This window comes from Rana temporaria, chromosome 4 (assembly GCF_905171775.1).
Source record: "Rana temporaria chromosome 4, aRanTem1.1, whole genome shotgun sequence".
In the NCBI taxonomy this organism is placed as follows: Eukaryota; Metazoa; Chordata; class Amphibia; order Anura; family Ranidae; genus Rana; species Rana temporaria.
This window is the reverse complement of record NC_053492.1, coordinates 437,688,931-437,708,969: the sequence shown is the minus strand read 5'-3', so window position 1 is coordinate 437,708,969 and position 20,039 is coordinate 437,688,931. Positions and strand designations below refer to the sequence as shown.

The following is a 20,039-nucleotide window of genomic DNA, read 5'->3' as shown; positions in this document are numbered from 1 at the left end:
ATGGACATGTTTATCATATGTTATGTTTATCATAATATGAGGTGATCCACAGGTCATTGTATATTACCAGAATGTGTTATGTGGGGGAGGGGTGGATTTCTCACTTTTTATACTGTGGATCACCTCATATTATGATAAACATAACATATGATAAACATGTCCAAGCTAGATATGTAAATAACCTGTCACTCAAAGCAAGGAGAGAGGAAAGGACTTTTTATTTAGACAGGTTTTTATCTGGAAGTCTTAATTTTCACTGAACAATAAAAGAGGATTGCTCAGAGCTGGATTAACTCTGTGTGGCAAGACTGGGCACAGATGATAGGAAATCTTATACTCTACATTGCGACATAAAAAAAAAATGTTGGGTTTACATCCACTTTAAAGAAAACCTGTCACCAATCACAAAAAAATTAAATAAATAAAAAAATTAAATAGTAAAAAGTTAAAAGTGACAGCCAAGCACAAAGATTTTTTAGGACCCCCCACATACAAACGTAAAGGCGCACGTTTGGTCGCATACACATAAAAAAGTTATATATTGCCGCGCACAAACTGGCTCCTAACTTTTGTAGCTGGCTCTTGGATTCAAAGCAAACTTGTCAAGCCCTGTTTTAAAGCTGGAGTCTGGCTTCAATTTGTTAGCGTATCTAAATCTGCTAGTACATCTCCACTCCCCCCACACTGACAATGCACCTGTGCTCCTCCATCCGAAGTCTAGGCACTAGAACACAGGAGGTGTGTTTCTTGCTCGGTTTTCACCTGGTGATCTGGCAAGTAAGACTAAAAATACTATTGCGCTAAAAATTTTCACCAAATCTCCACCTTTTGAGTTTAGGTAGACCCAAGTCCAAAGCAATAACAAAAATGTAAAAATGTTGAGGGGAGGGGCTTAGTAGATAATGCATTGTAAATAGCGGGTATTACTGCGCTGTCCCAAAATAAATAAATACAGTGACTCTTCAGCAGCAACTTTCCAATGAGACACACACAGCACAAATCAAATAGTTAAAAATAAATTTGCGCTGTATAAATGCTTCATGACTATGCCATCTTGTGACAAAACACATAGGGAGAAGCGACGTGCTGACGTCACCGCGTTTGCGCAGGTCCTGGAAGGGTGGGCTGTTGCATCGAGCCGGCAGCCTTATCAATGCAAAAAAAATTACTTTGAACCCCCAAACATTATATACATATTTTTCCTTACATCTTAGAGAATAAAATGGTGGTTGTTGCAATACTTTGTCACACCGTATTTACGCAGTGGTCTTACAAGCGCACTAAATTTAGTCCAAACGAAAAGTAAGCCCAATTTTTTTTTTTTAATTGTGAAAGATAATGTTACGCCGAGTAAATTGATACCAAACATGTCACGCTTCAAAATTGTGCCCGTTTGTGGAATGGCGACAAACTTTTACTTAAATCTCCATAGGCGACTTTAAAAAAAAATTCTACAGGCTGCATGTTTCGCGTTACAGAGGAGGTCTAGGGCTAGAAATATTGCCGAGCTTGCATGCAGAAGTGAACGCGTACATGAGTAGCGACCGCATATGAAAATGGTGTTCAAACCACACATGTGAGGTATTACTGCGATTGGAAGAGCGAGAGCAATAATTCTAGCCCTAGACCTCTTCTGTAACTCAAAGCATGCAACCTGTAGAATTTTTTAAACGTCGCCTATGGAGATTTAAGGATAAGTTTGTCGCCATTCCACGAGCGGGCGCAATTTTAAAGCGTGACATGTTGGGCATCAATTTACTCGGCGTAACAATATCTTTCACAAAATATAAAAAAAATTGGGCTAACTTTACTGTTGTCTTATTCTTTTTTTTTTTTTTTTTTATAAAATAAGTGCATCTTTTCCCAAAAAAGTGCGCAAATACGGTGTAACGAAGTATTGCAATGACTGCCATTTTATTCTCTAGGGTGTTAGAAAAACATTTAAAATGTTTTGGGGTTCTAAGTAATTTTCTAGCAAAAAAAAAAGTTTTTTAACTTGTAAACATATCTGAAAAAGAGGCTCGGCCCTTAAGTGGTTAAGAGCTATGGGCAGAAGTGACGTTTTGATGTCGCTTCCGCCCTACAATGGTATGGAGCCGGGTGGGGGCCATCTTCCCCTCACTCGGTAGCCAGTCAAGCAGTGGACAGGATCTGATCGCCTCCACCAAGCCGCGGAGGGCACCGGAGCGCAGCAGGAGAGGCCCCTCTCCCGCCACCAATAAAAGTGATCTTGCGGCAAATCCGCCGCCAACCCCACTTTTATCTGAAAGCGGACCCCGCTGAAGAAGATACCGGGGTTATGGCAGCTAGTTGCTGTCATAACAACGATATTCCACTTCAAAGAGCCAGCGTATAATGACGGTGGGCGGTCCGTAAGTGGTTAATACATCTTTTTTTGAGTGCAACCTTTTTTACACTACTAAAAACGTCAAGGATTTTACACTTTGGGAGCCATATTTCTTTAGGAGTCCTTATGTGATCGGGTTTTTCGTTGAGTGGCGGGTGCTCTTTAAATGGCTCCCCCTGGGTGAACAAAGGCCTTGGTTGGGTTTAATAGCCGCAAGCGGGAAAGACCTTCCGTAATAGGGGGTCATAAGGAGCTGGTAAGCAGCCATTCTATGAGGTAGATACCCTGTTTCCCCGAAAATAAAACCTACCCCTAAAATAAGACCTAGTGTAATTTTCCAGGAGGACTGCAATATAAGCCCTACCCCGAAAATAAGCCCTAGTTTAAAATCCTACAACCCACTCTATTACAGTAGTACACAATGTACAATGTGTGTGTTTCTGTAACATAAATGCAGGGAAGAGAGCTCCGGCAGGTCACAAAAGCGCAGAGCGGTGCTATAATGAAGGTATTTGGCACAATTATATTACAGAAATACACACATTGTACATTATATACTACAGTAATAGAGTGGATTACAAGATTTTACAAGCATTTTAACTAAGTTCAAACTGGGGATTCCTAACAGGTTGAGAGAGGGGAAGAGAAGACAGCACATTACATGGTAAGACCTACCCCAAAAATAAGCCCTACTGTGTCTTTTGTTGCCAAAATTCATATAAGACCCGGGCTTATATTCGGGGAAACACGGGTAGATAACGCACTGCAGCTGATCAAACAGATGAGCACACGGCCCCTATTAAAAAGGGATCCATCAGTTTTTCAGAAAAAACAATTCTTTGATGATTCCGGCACACATTTTACTTTCCTTTAAAAACTTGCAACCCAAGTGTTGGCCAGATCCACTGCATAGTGTGGAGAAAACAAAACCATAAGTCTTACAAAACAGATATAAAAAAGCATACACAAAGGATCTTACATTTTAACTTTATGTTCCATTAGGTTACTGCACACAAATGCCCAGGCGCATAACTCACGGCCCAACTGGGGGAATAAAGGGGTCTGCTTGGGGAACGCTCCTTTTCAAAGAACTCATAGACCAATGGGAGGAAAAACACAATAGAAGGAAAGCGCTAAACCCTGGCATAGTCACAACACTGATCTCCAGATGAATAAAGCATGTCTGTTTATGGTTAAACAATCCAAGGGATACCGTCAACTAAGAACAGCCAATAAAAGTACCGACAAAAGTAGATTACCTGGAGGAGACGACCATGTGAAAGGCAGGATGACTCCAGGAAAACCACATAAGGACTGGCTGAGCTGGTAGGGTGAGGCGCTTTGCGGGACTCCAATAGGGTCGTAACGCAGCTGGATGATTCCTAAGGCCTAGGATAGAGGTCCTGCACACCAGGACGGGTGGACGTGGCCAGGGCGCCCGAGAGTGACGGCCATCTCAAAGGGGAAGCTGAACCCGTCACCCGGAAATGATGTCACAAGTTGGCCGAAGTGAAGGATGGAATGCCGCGAGCTGTGGGCAGAACTGTGATGGATGATTGGTTCAGGGTGCACTGTAGCCAAGGGGGCATGAAACACAAAAGACAACATGTTTCGGGGCATGGCCCCTTCTTCAGGTCGAAAGTGCTGAAATCATCCAGCTGGATTATTGGAGTACAGCAGTGTGCTTCACCCTACCAGCCAGTCCCTCTGTGGATTTCCTGGAGTCATCTGGTCACTCATACGGTCTCCTCCTCCTTGTAATCTATGAAAAAAAAAAAAAAAAAAAAAGAACAAAACCTGGACCGCCGCACTCCCATTGAATGGCGTCTTTATTGTGTAATATCAATGAAATCCAATACAATGCAGTCAAATGAAAAGTGTTTAAAACAGGAATACAGTGGCTAACGTGTTTCACATTGTGAGATGCTTACTCATGAGCTATGAGTAAGCATCTTGATGTGAAACACGTTAGCCACTGTATTCCTGTTTTGACCACTTTTTCATTTGACTGCATTGTATTGGATTTCATTGATTTTACACAATAAAGACGCCATTCAACCAACTGCAGCAGTCCAGGTTTTGTTCTTTTTTCATGGACTTGTGCAGAGCCAGCACCTGTCGGTTTGAGTAGAGCGGGCGCAACATGAGGGATCAGAAGCTTGGAGAGCGGTAATCTTTCTTCCTCCAGGTAATCTACTTGGGTCAGCACCATGGGATGTTCCTGAATAACCGTGTTCTTCCAGTATGTTACCATCCAAATACGGCTGCCAAAATTCCAAATCCAGAGTACATCAGCTTCATACAGAAAGAGCTATTGTCAAAGCGCAGACTTACCTGTGTACCCAGCAGTCCATCCCCATGATGCCACCATAGCCAGGAGCCATTTAAACATGACTCCTTCAATATGCCAGAACAGTTTACTGTCTATCAGTCTGACAGGCTGCAGAGCTATTAAATAGAGTACATAGGAGGGAATAGCAAACATATTGTTGACGACCATGAAGGTAAATCGGATGATCATTCTCAAAATAAGAATTCCCATTTTCCGAACGCTATCCAGGGTGACCGCCATCTTGCCCTCGCAGTCCTGGCGCCGTGCCTGGAACCAATAAGAAAAAGGACAAAAATTAATGACCGTCCATGAAAACATAAAAAGGGACAAAAACAAATGCTTCACTCGTGATCAAACAATGTAGGTCATATTCTGAAAAGAGGAGCTACAGCCAAAATCATCGTAAAAAAAATTCTCGAACATAAGTGAATGTGCTAATGTTCTAGAAGACTTATTTAAAAAGTTTAGGCTAAAGTAAGGCAAGGTTAAAAAAAAAAAAAAAAAAAGAAGTGTCTTTCTGCAGTCTGTGTCCCAATAGGTTGATTTCCCTTCACTTCCTGTCCCATAGACAAAACAGGAAGGGAGAGAAAATCTGTTCAAAGTCAGCTCTAGCTGCCACTAGAACTAGAGTACCAGTGGAAGATTTCTCCTCTTCTGTTTGGTCGACAACCCAATATTTCTGATTTTCCTTAAATTTTCGCTGAGAACGATAAAACATGACAAATAGAGAGAGTAAATCTCCCTAATAGGAGCACAAACGGCAATAAAAACTTCACAACTGGACTCTAGACAAAATGTAAAAAAAAAATAATAAAGTGTTGCCTTTAGTTGTATTTTAAGAAAAAAAAAAATTTAAATTAAAAGGCTAAAGGATCAATTGAAAGACATGAGTGTTACAGTCTATGCAAGGCCGAAACTTTGATTCATTATGTAAATCCTAAAAATATAGTTCATTCATTTCTTTGCTCCCTTTTGATCTGCCAAGTACGGTATACCATTAGATGTTTTATCTGTGTTATGAAGTGCAAAAAAGCTGATTTTAGTGTTAATAGACCCAGCATTCACTATATCTGGTCATACACAGAACATGGAAATGCTGGCCGAGCATTGGTTAAAGCTTGTAGGAGGGGTTTACCTTCTCCTCCGACTGTCCTATGAGGTTGCAGGACCACTGACCCTCTATCTGGACAGTGCTAATTGGCCCTGTGTTGAACACATGCACCCTTCCAAAAAAAAAAAGATATATATATATATATTAGTGCTGTCAGTTAAACGCGTTATTAACGGTGTTAACACAAACCCATGTTAACGCCGTCAATTTTTTTTATCGTGCGATTAACGAGGCGGCGTTCGGGGGTTATACCGGGATGATGCCTGCAGCCGCAGGCATCATCCCGGTACCGTTGTTTAGAGCGGGCGATCGGCTATCCAAACATAACAACTGATGCGGCTAAAAGCCGCTCGGTTGTTATGCCGGAGGATGGAGACCCGATCCTCCATCCGCCGCGTTCTGTGTCCAGGCGGAGACTGACACTAAGCCGTAAACGGCTTTGATTCAGTCTCCGCATTGAAACCACGGAAGTGGCGTCATGACGTCACTTCCGGGTTTCTCGGCTGCCAATGGCGCCGGATTTAAAAAAGTACACAGTATTCAGAATCGCCGTTTTCAGCGATCTGAATACTTTGAAGTGCAAAGGAGGGCTCGGAGGTCTTTTAGACCCCGATCCCTCCATAAAGAGTACCTGTCACCACCTATTACTGTCACAAGGGATGTTTACATTCCTTGTGACAGCAATAAAAGTGATCAAAATGTATAAAAAAAAAAAAAAAACAACAATTAAAATTAAAAAAAAAAAAAAAAAAAAAAAAGAAAACAAAAAAAAAAATGTTTTAAAGGGTGAACCTCCTTAATCGCGCGATTAATCGTGAGTTAACTATGACATTAATGTGATTAATCGCGATTAGAAATTTTAATCGCTTGACAGCACTAATTATATATTACACACACACACACACACACACACACACATATACACACACATAAAAAAAACTCTCTAGCAATACACACCAAACTGAGCATGTGCAGAGTGCCCCCAAGGCTCTGTCTTATTAGTAGATGGATTAATGACTGAAAGAAGGGAAGGATTAGAGCAGACCAAATCAAACAACCTTTTCACACAATGCCGAGGATTAACCACTTAGGTTGCACAGCAAGTACAACAAGCATGCTTTACTGCATATCCAGACTTTACACCCATCCGATCCGATTCTGGTGCAGACCAAAAAAAGGGTCCGGTGCAAGTCTGGTTCAAATATGATGCGATATCAGCCATACTATCTGTATAGTTGAAATTGCAACGCGTGGACATCGCATGTGATTTACTGTGCAAATCACATCACAAAGTGCACAAGTGTGAACCGACACCGTCAGGAGAAGGGTACAAAAAAAAATTCCAAGGCATTAGATATACCATGGAACGCAGTGAAGACAGTCATCAAGTGGAGAAAAAAATGGCACAACAGTGACATTACCAAGACCTGGACGTCCCGCCAAAATTTATGAAAATAGGCAAAGAAAACTGGTCAGAGAGGCTGCCAGGAGGCCTACAGCAACATTAACCACTTAACCCCCGGACCATATTGATGCTCAAAGACCAGAGCACTTTTTGCAATTCGGCACTGCGTCGCTTTAACTGACAATTGCGCGGTCATGCGACGTGGCTCCCAAACAAAATTGGCGTCCTTTTTTCCCCACAAATAGAGCTTTCTTTTGGTGGTATTTGATCACCTCTGCGGTTTTTCGTTTCTGCGCTATAAACAAAAATTGAGCGACAATTTTGAAAAAAAAATGAATATTTTTTGATTTTTGCTATAATAAATATCCCCCAAAAATATATATTAAAAAAAAAAAAATGTTCCTCAGTTTAGGCCGATACGTATTCTTCTACATATTTTTCGTAAAAAAAAAAACCCAAAAAAAAAAAATCGCAATAAGCGTTTATTGATTGGTTTGCGCAAAAGTTATAGCATTTACAAAATAGGGGGTATTTTTAGGGCATTTTCATATGTTTTTTTTTTTTTTACTAATAATGGCGGCGATCAGCGATTGGCCTTCACTAGGGGAAATGACTGATCGCTGTTCATACAATGTATGAACAGAAGATCAGCATTTCTCTCCCCGCTCTCTAACGGGCGATCGCGTGTGCCTGGCAGCGATCGTGCCCACCGGGCACGGGAGTCAGGGGCGAGTGGGGCTAGTGGCCTGCGCGAGAGCAGACGTATAGCTACGGGCTCTCGCGCAGGGGAGCTGACCTGCCGCCGTAAAATGACGGCGGCTGGTCGGCAAGTAGTTAAAAAGGAGCTGCAGAAATATCTGGCAAGTACTGGTTGTGTGGTACATGTGGGACAACAATCTCCTGTATTCTTCATATTTTTGCTTTATGGGGTAGAATGGCAAGACGGAAGCCTTTTCTTACGAAGAAAAACATCCAAGCTCAGCTACATTTTGCAAAAACACATCTGAAGTCTCTCAAAAGCATGTGGGAAAATGTGTTCTGGGCTGATGAAACCAAGGTTGAACTTTTTGCCCATAATTCCAAAAGATAGGTTTGGCGCAAAAACATCACTGCTCATTACCAAAAGACCACCACACCCACCGTGAAGCATGGTGGTGGCAGCATCATGCTTTGGGGCTGTTTTTCTTCAGCTGGAACAGGGGCCTTAGTCATGGTAGAGGGAATTATGAACAGTTCCAAATACCAGTCAATATTGGCACAAAACCTTCAGACTTCTGCTAGAAAGCATTAGAACGACAAAGCATACATCCAAATCAACAAAGGAATGGCTTCACCAGAAGAAGATTCAAGTTTTGGAATGGCCAAGCCAGAGCCCAGACCTGAATCCCATTGAAAATCTGTGGGGTGATCTGAAGAGGGCTGTGCACAGGAGATGCCCTCGCAATGTCACAAATTTGGAGTATTAGTTTAGGGATGTGCACACTTATGCCACCATATTACCGTATTTATCGGCGTATACCGCATACTTTTTTGCCCTGAAAATCAGGACAAAATCGTGGGTGCGCGGTATACGCCGATACCCACGCCGAGTTTGAATACTGCGCCGACATATACCGAGCGCAGTACACTCGGGTATAGTCGGGCAGTCTCGGCTCCTTCCGCGCTCACGTCCTAGACGTACAGGACATCAGCGCGAGAGTTTCCGAGCCTGCCCGACAATACACGAGTGTACTGCGCTCTGTATATGTCGGCGCAGTATTCAAACTCGGCGCGGGGAGGACGCCGCACCCGACGAAGATGACACCCGAAGCCACAGACGGACGCCGGACCCGACGAAGAGGACACCCGAAGCCGCAGAAGGACACCGACCCGACGAAGAGGACACCCGAAGCCACAGACGGACGCCAGACCCGACGAGGCCGCCGATGGACGCCGCGCAAGACACCACAACCAAGTACAAAAAAAAAATTTCCACAAGATTCGGGGCAACTTTAGGGGTGCGCGGTATACGCGGGAGCGCGTTATACCGCGATAAATACGGTATTTTATTTTTACTTCCCTCCACCTAAAAGATTTCAGTTTGTTGTTCAACTGAGTTGTATAGTTTATAGGTCACATTAAAAAAGGTGGAAAACATTCTGAATTCTTTTATCTTTGTCTCATTTTTTTTCATCACAGAAACCTGACATTTTAACTTTATCTACTGTATTTGTTTTATCAGGCTGGATTTGTAATCCTGTCCCAATAGTGTAGTAATTCACACACACACAGGAGCCAGCCAGGTCAATCCATTACCTGGGCGTACTTTACACTCTGTGTCACCGCTTCACCTTTCCCCTACTTATGGAACACTCACATGATCACACTGTAAATGAGAAGACCTAGGAACCGGAAAAGCTAGATTGGCAATTACAAGACTTGCCGAACAGAATTACACAAACCTAACAGGGAAATCTGTCCACTTTGACAATGTAAAGCATAATAATGTTGTTTAAAGTACAACATGCAACAACTAATTAGTTTTCATGCTAATGAAGTCACCTCAATTATAAAAAGGATTATTCTGAAAGATGAATTCCTATTGGCTAGTATACAAAAAATTTAAAGGGTTACTAAAATCGACAGTAAAATCAGTGGGGTAGATTCAGAAAGCAATTGCGTCTGCGTAACCATAGTTAAGCAGCGCAATTGCTTAGTTGCGCCGGCGTATCGAGTGCTCCTGATTCAGAGGGCTCGATACGCCGACTGCAGCCTAAGATATGACTGGCATAAGGCTCTTATGCCATCGTATCGTAGGCTGCATTCTTACGCTGGCCGCTAGGTGGCGTTCCCGTAGTGGTCAGCGTATAGTATGCAAATTGCATACTAACGCCGATTCACAACCCTACGCGAGCCCTGCGTATGCAGTTTACATCGTTTCCGTTCGTCGGGTTCCGCGTAAGGCAGCTCCTGCTATTAGCAGGGGCAGCCAATGCTACGTTTACCCGTCGTTCCCGCGTCGCAAATTAAAAATTTAACGTCGTTTGCGTAAGTGAATCGTGAATGGCGCTGGACGCCATTTACGTTCACTTTGAAGCAAATGACGTCCTTGCAACATCATTTGCCGCAATGCACGTCGGGAAAGTTTCCCGACGGAGCATGCGCACTACGTTCGGCGCGGGAACGCGCCTAATTTAAATGATCCACGCCCCCTACGGGATCATTTAAATTACGCGCCCTTACGCCGGGCAGTTTTAAGGAGCGCCCGCGCAAATTACGTAGCTACTGCTTCATGAATGAAGCGTAGCGCAGATAATTTGCGTAGGCGCAGGGTAAAAACGGTACGCTGCGCCTCCGTAAGAAGTGCGCAGCGGTACCTGAATCTACCCCAGTCTGTATATGCAGTAAGGCTGCTTTCACATTGCAGCGTGGAGCCGCGGTGACGGTATAGCCGCGCTATTTGTAGCGCGGCTATACCGTCATATTTACCGCGATATTCGGGTGCTAGCGGTGAGGTTTTAACCCCCGCTAGCGTTGCGGGCGGTATTACCGCGCTTTCCTATTGATTTCAATGGGAAGGCGCGGTATAGGAGCGGTGAACACACCGCTCCTATTCCGCGGTAAAGATGCGGCTGGCAGGACTTTTGGTGCGTTCCTGCTAGCGCACCGCTTCAATGTGAAAGCCTTCGGGCTTTCACATTGAACACTGCAGGGCATGATTTTTCATGCGGTATAGCAGCGCTATTTTTAGCGCTGTACCGCATGAAAAACGCCCCAGTGTGCAAGGGGCCTTAAGCATGCTTGTTCTACTCACTGTTGTACCCAAGGGGTTAATCCTCTGCATTATGTAAAAAAGCTGTTTGAAACCATATCTTCTCTGATCCTCCCCTTCTTCCACTGTCCCCAATCCAGCTCCTGATAAGACAGAGCCTTTGGCGTCACTCTGCGAGTGCGCCGTTTGGTGTGTATTGCTAGAGAGTTCTATTTATTCTGGGGGTGCATATTTACTTAGCCCTCGGTCACACCGGAGCAACCCTGTCATGTGATTGATAGTTTCAAACCACACGACAAGTCACGCCCCTATTGTCCGCAATAGAAGCGGTCACTGATCTAGAAAGTAGTTCTTGCACTACTTTTTCTAAGTTCAGGTGCGACTTGCATAGACATCTGTACATGAAGTCACAAAGATGTCCAAGTCACACCTACAGTCGCACCGACATACGGCTTGGAAAGTGTGCGTCTTAAAGTGAAGTCGCACAATTTCAAAGACCCGTTCAGCGTGACCGAAGGCCAAAGCTGGAGCGTGCAATTTCTGGTGCGGCTGTGCATGGTAGCCAATCAGCTTCCAACTTCAACTTGTTAAATTAAACTTTGGCAACAAAACCTGAAGCCGATTGGTTTCTATGCACATCCACAATAGATTTTGCACTCTCCAGCTATAGTAAATTAACCCCTTGGAGTCTTTTGTTTTCGGTTGTAACTACAGTTGTGCTCATAAGTTTACATACCCTGACAGAACTTATGATTTCATTTTTTAGAAAATATGAATAACACAAACACTTCTTTCACTCATGGTTAGTGTTCGGCTGAAGAAGCCATTTATTATCAATCAACTGTGTTTACTCTTTTTAAATTATAATGGCAACAGAAACGACCCTGATCAAAAGTTTACATACCCCAGTTCCTAATACCATGTATTGCCCCTTTAACATCAATGTCAGCTTGAAGTCTTTTGTGGCATTTGTGGATGACGCTCTTTATCTTCTCAGATGGTAAAGTTGCCCATTCCTATTGGCAAAGCCTCCAGTTCCTGGAAATTCTTGGGCTGTCTTGCATGAATGGCACGTTTGAGATCTCCCCAATGTGGCTCAATGATAATGAGGTCCGGAGACTGAGATGGCCACTCCAGAACCTTCACTTTATTCTGCTGTAGCCAATGACAGGTCTACATAGCCTTGTGTATTGGATCATTGTCATGTTGGAATGTCCAAGTACCTCCCATGCTCAAATTCCTGGAGGATGAATGCAAATGTTCCTCCAATATTTTTTGACAACATACTGCATTCATCTTGCCATAGATTTTGACCAAATTTCCTGTGCCTTTGTAGCTCACACATGCCCAAAACATCAGCGATCCACCACCATGTTTCACAGTAGGAATGATGTACATTTCATCATAGGCCTTGACTCCTCTCCAAATGTAGTGTTTATGGTTGTGGCTGCAAAGCTCAATTTTGGTCTCATCTCTCCAAATGACTTTGTGCCAGAAAATTTGAGGCTCGTCTCTGTGCTGTTTGGTGTATTGTAAGCGGGATACTTTGTGGCATTTGTGTAGTAATGACTTTCTTCCGATGACTCGACCATGCAGCCCATGTTTCTTCAAGTGCCTCCTTATTGTGCATCTTGAAACATGTTTTCAGAGTCTCCTGTATTTCACCTGAAGTTATTTGTGTGTTTCTTTGCATCCCGAACAACTTTCCTGGCAGTTGTGGCTGAAATTTTAGTTGGTCTACCTGACCGTGGTTTGGTTTCAACAGAACCCCTCATTTTCCACTTCTTGATTAGAGTTTGAACACTGCTGATTGGCATTCTCAATTCCTTGGATATCTTTTTATATGCCTTTCCTGATTTATACAGTTCAACTACCTTTCCCGCAGATCCTTTGACAATTCTTTTGCTTTCCCCATGACTCAGAATCCAGGAAACATCAGTGCAGCACTGGATGGAAGATGCAAGGGTCTGTCAGAAGTCCAGAAACTCATTGACCTTTTATACACACACACACCAAGTACAAGCAAACCGATCACAGGTGAGGATGGTTACCTTTAATAGCCATTCAAACCCCTTTGTGTAAACTTGTGTGCATGTTATCAGGCCAAAATCACCAGGGGGTGTAAACTTTTGATAAGGGTCATTTGGCTAGCTTCTGTTACCATTATGATTTAAAATGAGTAAAAACAGTTTATTGATAATTGGCTTCAGCCAAACACTAACTATGAGTAAAAGAAATGTTTTTGTGCAAGACCCCTTTCACACTGAGGAGTTTTTCAGGCGATACAGCGCTAAAAGTACCGCCTGCTATACCGCCTGAAAAACTCCTGCACTGCATACTCAATGTGAAAGCCTAAGGGCTTTCACACTGAGGCGATGCGCTGGCGGGAGACAAAAAAATCTCCTGTCAGCATCTTTGGAGCGTTGAGAGGAGCGGCGTATATACCGCTCCTTCCCATTTAAAACAATGGGAACCGCGGCAATACCGCCCGCAATGCGCCTCTGCAGAGGCGCATTGTGGGCGGTATTAACCCTTTATGGCCCGCTAGCGGGGGTTAATACTGCACCGCTAGCGGCCGAATCCCGCGGCAAATCAAACGGTATAGCACCACTATTTTAAGCAGCGCTACACCGACACCGCGGCTCCCGCCCCAGTGTGAAAGGGGCCTTATTCATATTCTCTGAAAAATGGCCAAGAAATCATAAATTCTGCCAGGGTATGTAAACTTATTAACACAACTGTAGGAAGATGGAGTTTCACACCGCAAGCAGTCCAGTGCATTTTTAGTATTTTTTTTTGCATCAAAAGCCCGTGGAAAGTAGGGTGTAGGGTTTCCAATGGCACAGTTCACACAGTGTGGTCAGTTCTAGGGTGTTCCAAAAAAAAAAACACAAGTAGAACATGCTGCATTTTACTTGGAACGCATCAAAAACACACCAGACCCCAGTACAGTGGAAAGAAAAGCATCTGGACATCTTTCAGAAATGCGCATGCAGAAACGCATCCGAAGCAGATCTGAGTGCGTTTTTGTGGCAAGAACCAGCCCTTAGGGAAGGTTTTCATAATGTCCATAATCTGATAACGTCCCAAAGTTATCCCGGTGATGGGATTTCCGACTGACAATTCACCAATGAGCTGTAATCTCTGCAATCTTAGAGCCAGCACACAAATAGCAACAATCGCAGGTTTAATGGGCGACTGATGCCCTTTAAACGACAGCAGAGCGTTAGGGGAAGCTCAGTCACAGAATTCAGTGTTGACAAGTCAACCTTGACCAGAACAAATGACAGCCAAACATAGCGGGAACTGCCAGAACACCCTCTCCATGCATAGCACCCATTATCAGGAGCCAAGACATCCATCCCTTAACACTCACCCACTCACCAAAGACAAAGCACAAAGCACACTGACCTGGCTTCTCCCTCTGCAAGACAAAGGACCAAAGAACAAAAATAAAATATGCTTATATTATATATTCAAAGATTTGCACTGGTGGCCAGCTTCGGCTGCTGTGAGCTGCACTGTGCATGATCTGCAGTGACAGGAAGGTACAACTGCTCTCCTGTAGCAATTACTGTAAACAGTGTGTCCCTACACATAGATTACTCATGTCAGCCTATACTATTTGCATAGAGGGGGGGGGGGGGGGGGGGGGTGAGGAAACAGGAAAAACAATTACAAAAGATAAAAAGTCCTTCCCCTTTCACTACCAACAGACAGTCCTAGTGATCAACTGCAGATCTCTTCTTTCTGTCCCAATGGGGTTTCTTTAACCACTAGCTGCCCAGGCCAATTCTGACATCTCTCTCATACATGTAAATATCAATGTTTTGTTTTGTTTTTTGCTAGAAAATTACTTAGAAAACCCAAACAAAATATTTAAGAGGCCCTGGAGAATAAAACAGCACTTTTTGCAATTTTTTATGTCGCACGATATTTGCACAGGAGGTTTACCAAATCTTTTTATTTTTAGGAACAAACGCTTCAACCACTTGCTTACTAAGCATTTAAACCCTACTCCTGCCCAGACCAATTTTCAGCTTTCAGTGCTTTCGCACGTTGAATGACAATTGCGTGATCATGCAACACTGTTTGCAAACGGGTAGTTTTTCTCCTTCATTGATGTACACCGATGAGGCGGCAGTGATGAGGCAGCACTAATAGGTGGCAGTGATGGGCACGGAGTGGCAGTGATGGGCACTGATTGGCATCACAGGTGGGCACCGATAGGTGGCACTGGCAGGTGGTATTTTTGGGCAGAGGCGGCAGATGTGCCTCCTTCCTCTTCAGGACCGATGTCCCTTGTAAACAACCCGGTGTTCGGCTTTTTTTTTTTCCCCCTCACGCTGTCAGCGTGAGGAGAGAAAAAAAAAAAAAAAACGATTACCGATCCTTTGTTTATATCATGTGATCAGCTGTCATTGGCTGACAGCAGATCACATGGTAAGGGGCCAGGACCGGCCCCTTACCCAGATCTATGATCCACCGAGTCTCAGTGATCACAGTCCGCGCTGCTCGCGCCCTGCAGAGGGCACGCGTTGCGCGTGCAAAGGGGAGGACGTCAATCAGGCCCGTGCTGTAGCCGTCATTTGACTATAGCGCGGGCCTCTAGTGGTTAAATTAATCAATGCACAAAAACAATAACCAATTTTTTGGTAAAATATAAAAAAAAAAAAAAGGAGGATGTTGCGGAGTATATAAATACTGAACATGTCACGTGTTAAAAATGGGCATGAATGAACAAAAAAAAAAAAAAAAGGTACACAGGTGGTATGGAGCTGGAACTTTTTTTTTATCATTATTAAAAACTTTAATAACTTTATTGTGCTCCTTATGAAGAGATCTGGGGTCTTTACTATGCCTTCTCAAGCAAACAGTAAAACCAAGATCAGTTTGATAGGCTGCTTTAATAAACAAACAATAGACCGAAACTGGAAGGGACAACATCCTCATTGTGTCAGGATTCATACATGAGACACAATTGTGGAACAGAAGTTTCTCATTGGTGTCTATGGTCAGCCGGCACAACCGCTAGCAGCGGCACTAGGATTCCTGGTCACACAGGAGGGTTCAGAAATGGTGGCGGGCCCTTCCACCGCTTGTAAAAGTGATTGAGAGGCTGTTTAGCTGCTCCGATCGCTTTAACTTAAAAAGTCAATTGCTGTAACTGAAGAATGATATTTGGATGATGACTGTAGTTGCAGCCATCATCCAGAGATCAACACCACTTCCCAAGGACGTACATTTGCGTATGTTGGTTAGAAAATGGCTGGTGAGAAGTTTCATCCAGGTGTCCTGCCGAATAATGCCCCCTGCCTAATAATGCCCACCCGGTACTGCGCAATACGGAGCTGCCGAAAATCGGAATTTACCAACAGCAGTACACGTCGCATGTGCACAATAGCCGGAACTGTGCCACACGCTTCCGATGCTTGTGCAAGTTTGCAAGGGGCAGATTTCTTCATGATGGGCACGTGCGAGGGGCGGATGCTTACAGAAGGGGGGAGTATTTTGACCTTCAGTTGGCCAAACACGCCCCGCAAACACGTGTAGGAAGATTACACAGATATATTTGTTTAGGAGATGCGTTTGAGTTTTGTCAAAAATTTCGCTCATCTTAACAGCACTGCCCATCATTACAAAATACGCCCCCTTCTATATGGGTGCGTGTGAGGGGCATCTGCCCCTCACACGCACCCATCGTTAAGAAATCCGCCCCTTGCAGACTTGCACGAGCATCGGGAGCGTGTGGCACAATGTTGGCTATTGTGCGCAGGCGCCATCTACAGCCGATCATAAATTCCGATGTTCGGAGGCTTTAGGCAGCTCCGTACTGCACAAGCGCTGCGCATGTGCAGTACCGGGCATTATTCGACAGGGGGCATTTCTTGTCAGAACACCGGCACATAAAAATATTCCCCCGTTACCACTTTCTTCTGAAGCTCGTTTATCAAGGAAAAACAATCAAAAGCCCAGCAAATTTTGCATTGCCCTTTACGCCAATGCCACTTTCCTGCTGAACATTAGGGATGAACTGATATGTCCGCTGAAAATTATCAGCCAAAAATACGGTTATCAGCGTTCTGCCAATATATATTATATAAAAAATAAAAACAAAAACGTGCCGATACTGACCATCGAAAAACGTGTATGATTTTTACACAATTTTCATAGTCATACTCAAAAAGCGCATCAAAACCACAACACTGGTGCGGATTTGATGCGTTTTGCTGCATTTTCAAGGCATTTCATTCGGGAGCTGCTTTACACCACAATGGAAGCGCAACGGACCAGTGTGAAGACATACTATAGAATTTAAAGGGATGTTTTTTTCTTACGCTTTTTTTTTTAAATGCAAAAGGTGCTTCAAAAACTATTTAAAAAGGCAAATATAATACAATTATATATAATAAAAAAAATGTTTTTTTAAAAAACTGTCCATTTTGGTTTCGGTTATGTGACTCCTAAATTTTCAGCTTCGGTTCACCACTACTGAACATACACCATTCCATCATCTTCCTTTCTTCATCCAGCAGCCGGCCCTCTGATGACAAGTGGCTAGATCAAGGGGTCTCAAACTGGCGGCCCTCCAGCTGTTGCCAAACTACAAGTCCCATGAGGCATTGCAATGCTGAAAGTTACATGCATGACTCCCACAAAGGCATGATGGGATCTCACATAAGCAGCAGATTTTTACACATTATTAGCAGAGTTTCCATATAAACTTAGTTTCAGTTCTTTGATCAATCATGGAGAACATCTTTGAGAACCCTTGACTAATGCTAATGAAGGCAAAGGTCTACTTGGTTGCTATGGGTTACCATACAGCTGCATTTCTTCACAACTTATTAATAGAGAAAGGAATTAATAGTTTAGCTGAAATAGCAAAAAACAAGCCGATTCTAAAACATCCAAACCTTTGGAACATCTTCAAGAAACATGCAGAGTAGGGTCTCAAAAGAACTATATTATCCAGCTTTAAAAAAATAAAATAAAAAATAAAAAAATCTAGCAAGTCACCAACCACCGCAAATAAGGCTGCAGTTGGGTACTATAAGGACCAGGCCACATGAGTGATCCTGATGGTGATGACAATTTGCAATCTGCAGGATCACTTACTTTCTCCCATTGTGGCACTTCTTAGCAGGACCAGCCCTGCAAGATGCCCCTCAGGATCAAAGATGAGTGATCTGCTGCCAGTTGCCCCAAAGAGTATCATGAAGAAAGCCCTATAGCAACCATTCTCAATGAAGGTTTCTCCATGGAATGTTGGGTGTACTGTGCTGTGGCTGATTGACTCATCTGTTGGCGACTACATATTTCTGGGGCAACTGGTTTTGCAAAGAGCAGCCCCGATCCTCCTCTTCTTGGGTCCCCCACCAGCTCTCCTGCCCCCCCCCCCTTGACCAGTGCCCCCAATAGAAAGCCACTTGCTATGGGAGCACTGGTGCATGCTCGCTCCCAAGCCCTGCCCTATGCGCCCCCATAAGCCTCAGAGCTGTGGCTTGGCCACGCATCCTGGTCTCTAGTCATTGGATCACTGACAGTGAATGGAAGAGAGTATGCACCAGTGCCCCCATAGCAAGCAGCTTGCAATGGGGTGCACTGGTCAAGTGGGAGAATCTAGGAGCACTGGAAGATAGGGAGGATCGGGGCTCCCACTGCTGTCTCAGCAAATAAGCAGAGGGTAACCCCTGGACAGCCAAGGCTCTCATGCACATCGCTGAATCGAGAGGGAGCTCAAGTATTGGGGGGGGCTGTCGGGAGGGAACAGCACACAGGTTTTTTTTTTACCTTCATGCATAGAATAAAGCTTCAGCATTTACAACCACTTGAAGCTTAGGATTGGACCCCTGAGATCTAAAAATAATTTCAGGGGTTGCTCTGGGGTAAAAAAAAAAAAAAAAGCAGAGAAAGGCCAACCTAGAAGATGGAGGGGCAGGCAAGTGACGTGTAAAAGCACTACACCATACAGGCACACTGAGCGTGCCGGGAGATCACCCAGGACCGCTGCGAGGGCTTAGATCTCAGGTAAGTACTATTTATTGAGCTAGTATGCTATGCATACTAGCTCATTATGCCTTTGCCCTGCAGGGTGGTTTTTTTTTTTTTAGAGAGGGTTTATTTCCTCTTTAAACTCTGCTAAAAACCTATATGTTCATGGACAGATCAGCTTTTTTTTGGAGTCGCATTTAGAAGCTTTGGCCAAAAGCTCCTAAACTCAAGTGTAGAAGCTGCCAATGTAAGCTAGCCTACATGAAACCCAAAGCACCCTGAATCATAACCAATTCACTTTTTCTTAACAAAACACTGTTTTCACCTTTCGTTGCGTCTCAGTTTTGCTCATCGTCGGCGAACTCCCAGCAGCCACCATCCTGTCTACATTCTCTCCAGCAACACACGCATGGCATTTCTCATGGTGGGTTTATGTGTAATGTCATGTAAAGGGCTACTTGTGTTCTTTGTCAGAAGCCCGTTTGACAGGATGACAACACAGGAGCATGACTGAAATATAGAGATAGACCCCTTTCAATCGATAACAGGAAGTGCCTGATGAAGCCCCATTATGACATGATCCCCAGTTATCTGGTCACTGCTGCCTGATGAAGCCCTTAATGGCTTCCAAATGTCACCGCTTTCTGATGGTGGCATTAAAGTGTCCTATCAGTTTCGGCGATATCTTAGACTGGACTTCTATTGGTGCAGATAAAAAAAAAATATTTTTTTACAATATAAGAACTTGATACTTTAAAAGTGCCTTTTCAATATGCCCAGCAGTATACTGTTGGCTACAATCACACACAGGGCACAGAGGGTGGCTTCAACTATGCAGGGCTCTTGTTCCTCTTTGAAAATAAAATTAAACTTCAATTAAAAAGCATGTTTTAATCATTTACGCAAAGACGATATGCTTTTTGCAAATCATGCTCAATTAAACGAGAATAAAGCTTTCTTTAACAATCAGCCAACCAGACAGGCTGGCGATACAAGAAGCTCAATGCATCTCAAATTTCTTAAACACATCAGATACTTCAATATATTAGATGACCAGAATCCTGACGAGAGAAGGAAAAATAAAAGCAAAGGGGTAGC

At 43.7% G+C, this 20,039-nt stretch overlaps 1 protein-coding gene across 2 annotated transcripts in view; it reads right to left on the bottom strand.

The window, feature by feature from the left end:
• LPGAT1 (lysophosphatidylglycerol acyltransferase 1) overlaps positions 1-20,039 on the bottom strand; it is a 167,928-nt gene that overhangs the window by 116,962 nt on the left and 30,927 nt on the right. For both annotated transcript variants that reach the window (XM_040351482.1, XM_040351481.1), the window contains exon 2: positions 4,682-4,946. In XM_040351482.1, the coding sequence (XP_040207416.1) occupies positions 4,682-4,919 (238 nt within the window). In that variant the 5' untranslated portion in view covers positions 4,920-4,946. The remainder of the gene's footprint in view (positions 1-4,681; positions 4,947-20,039) is intronic.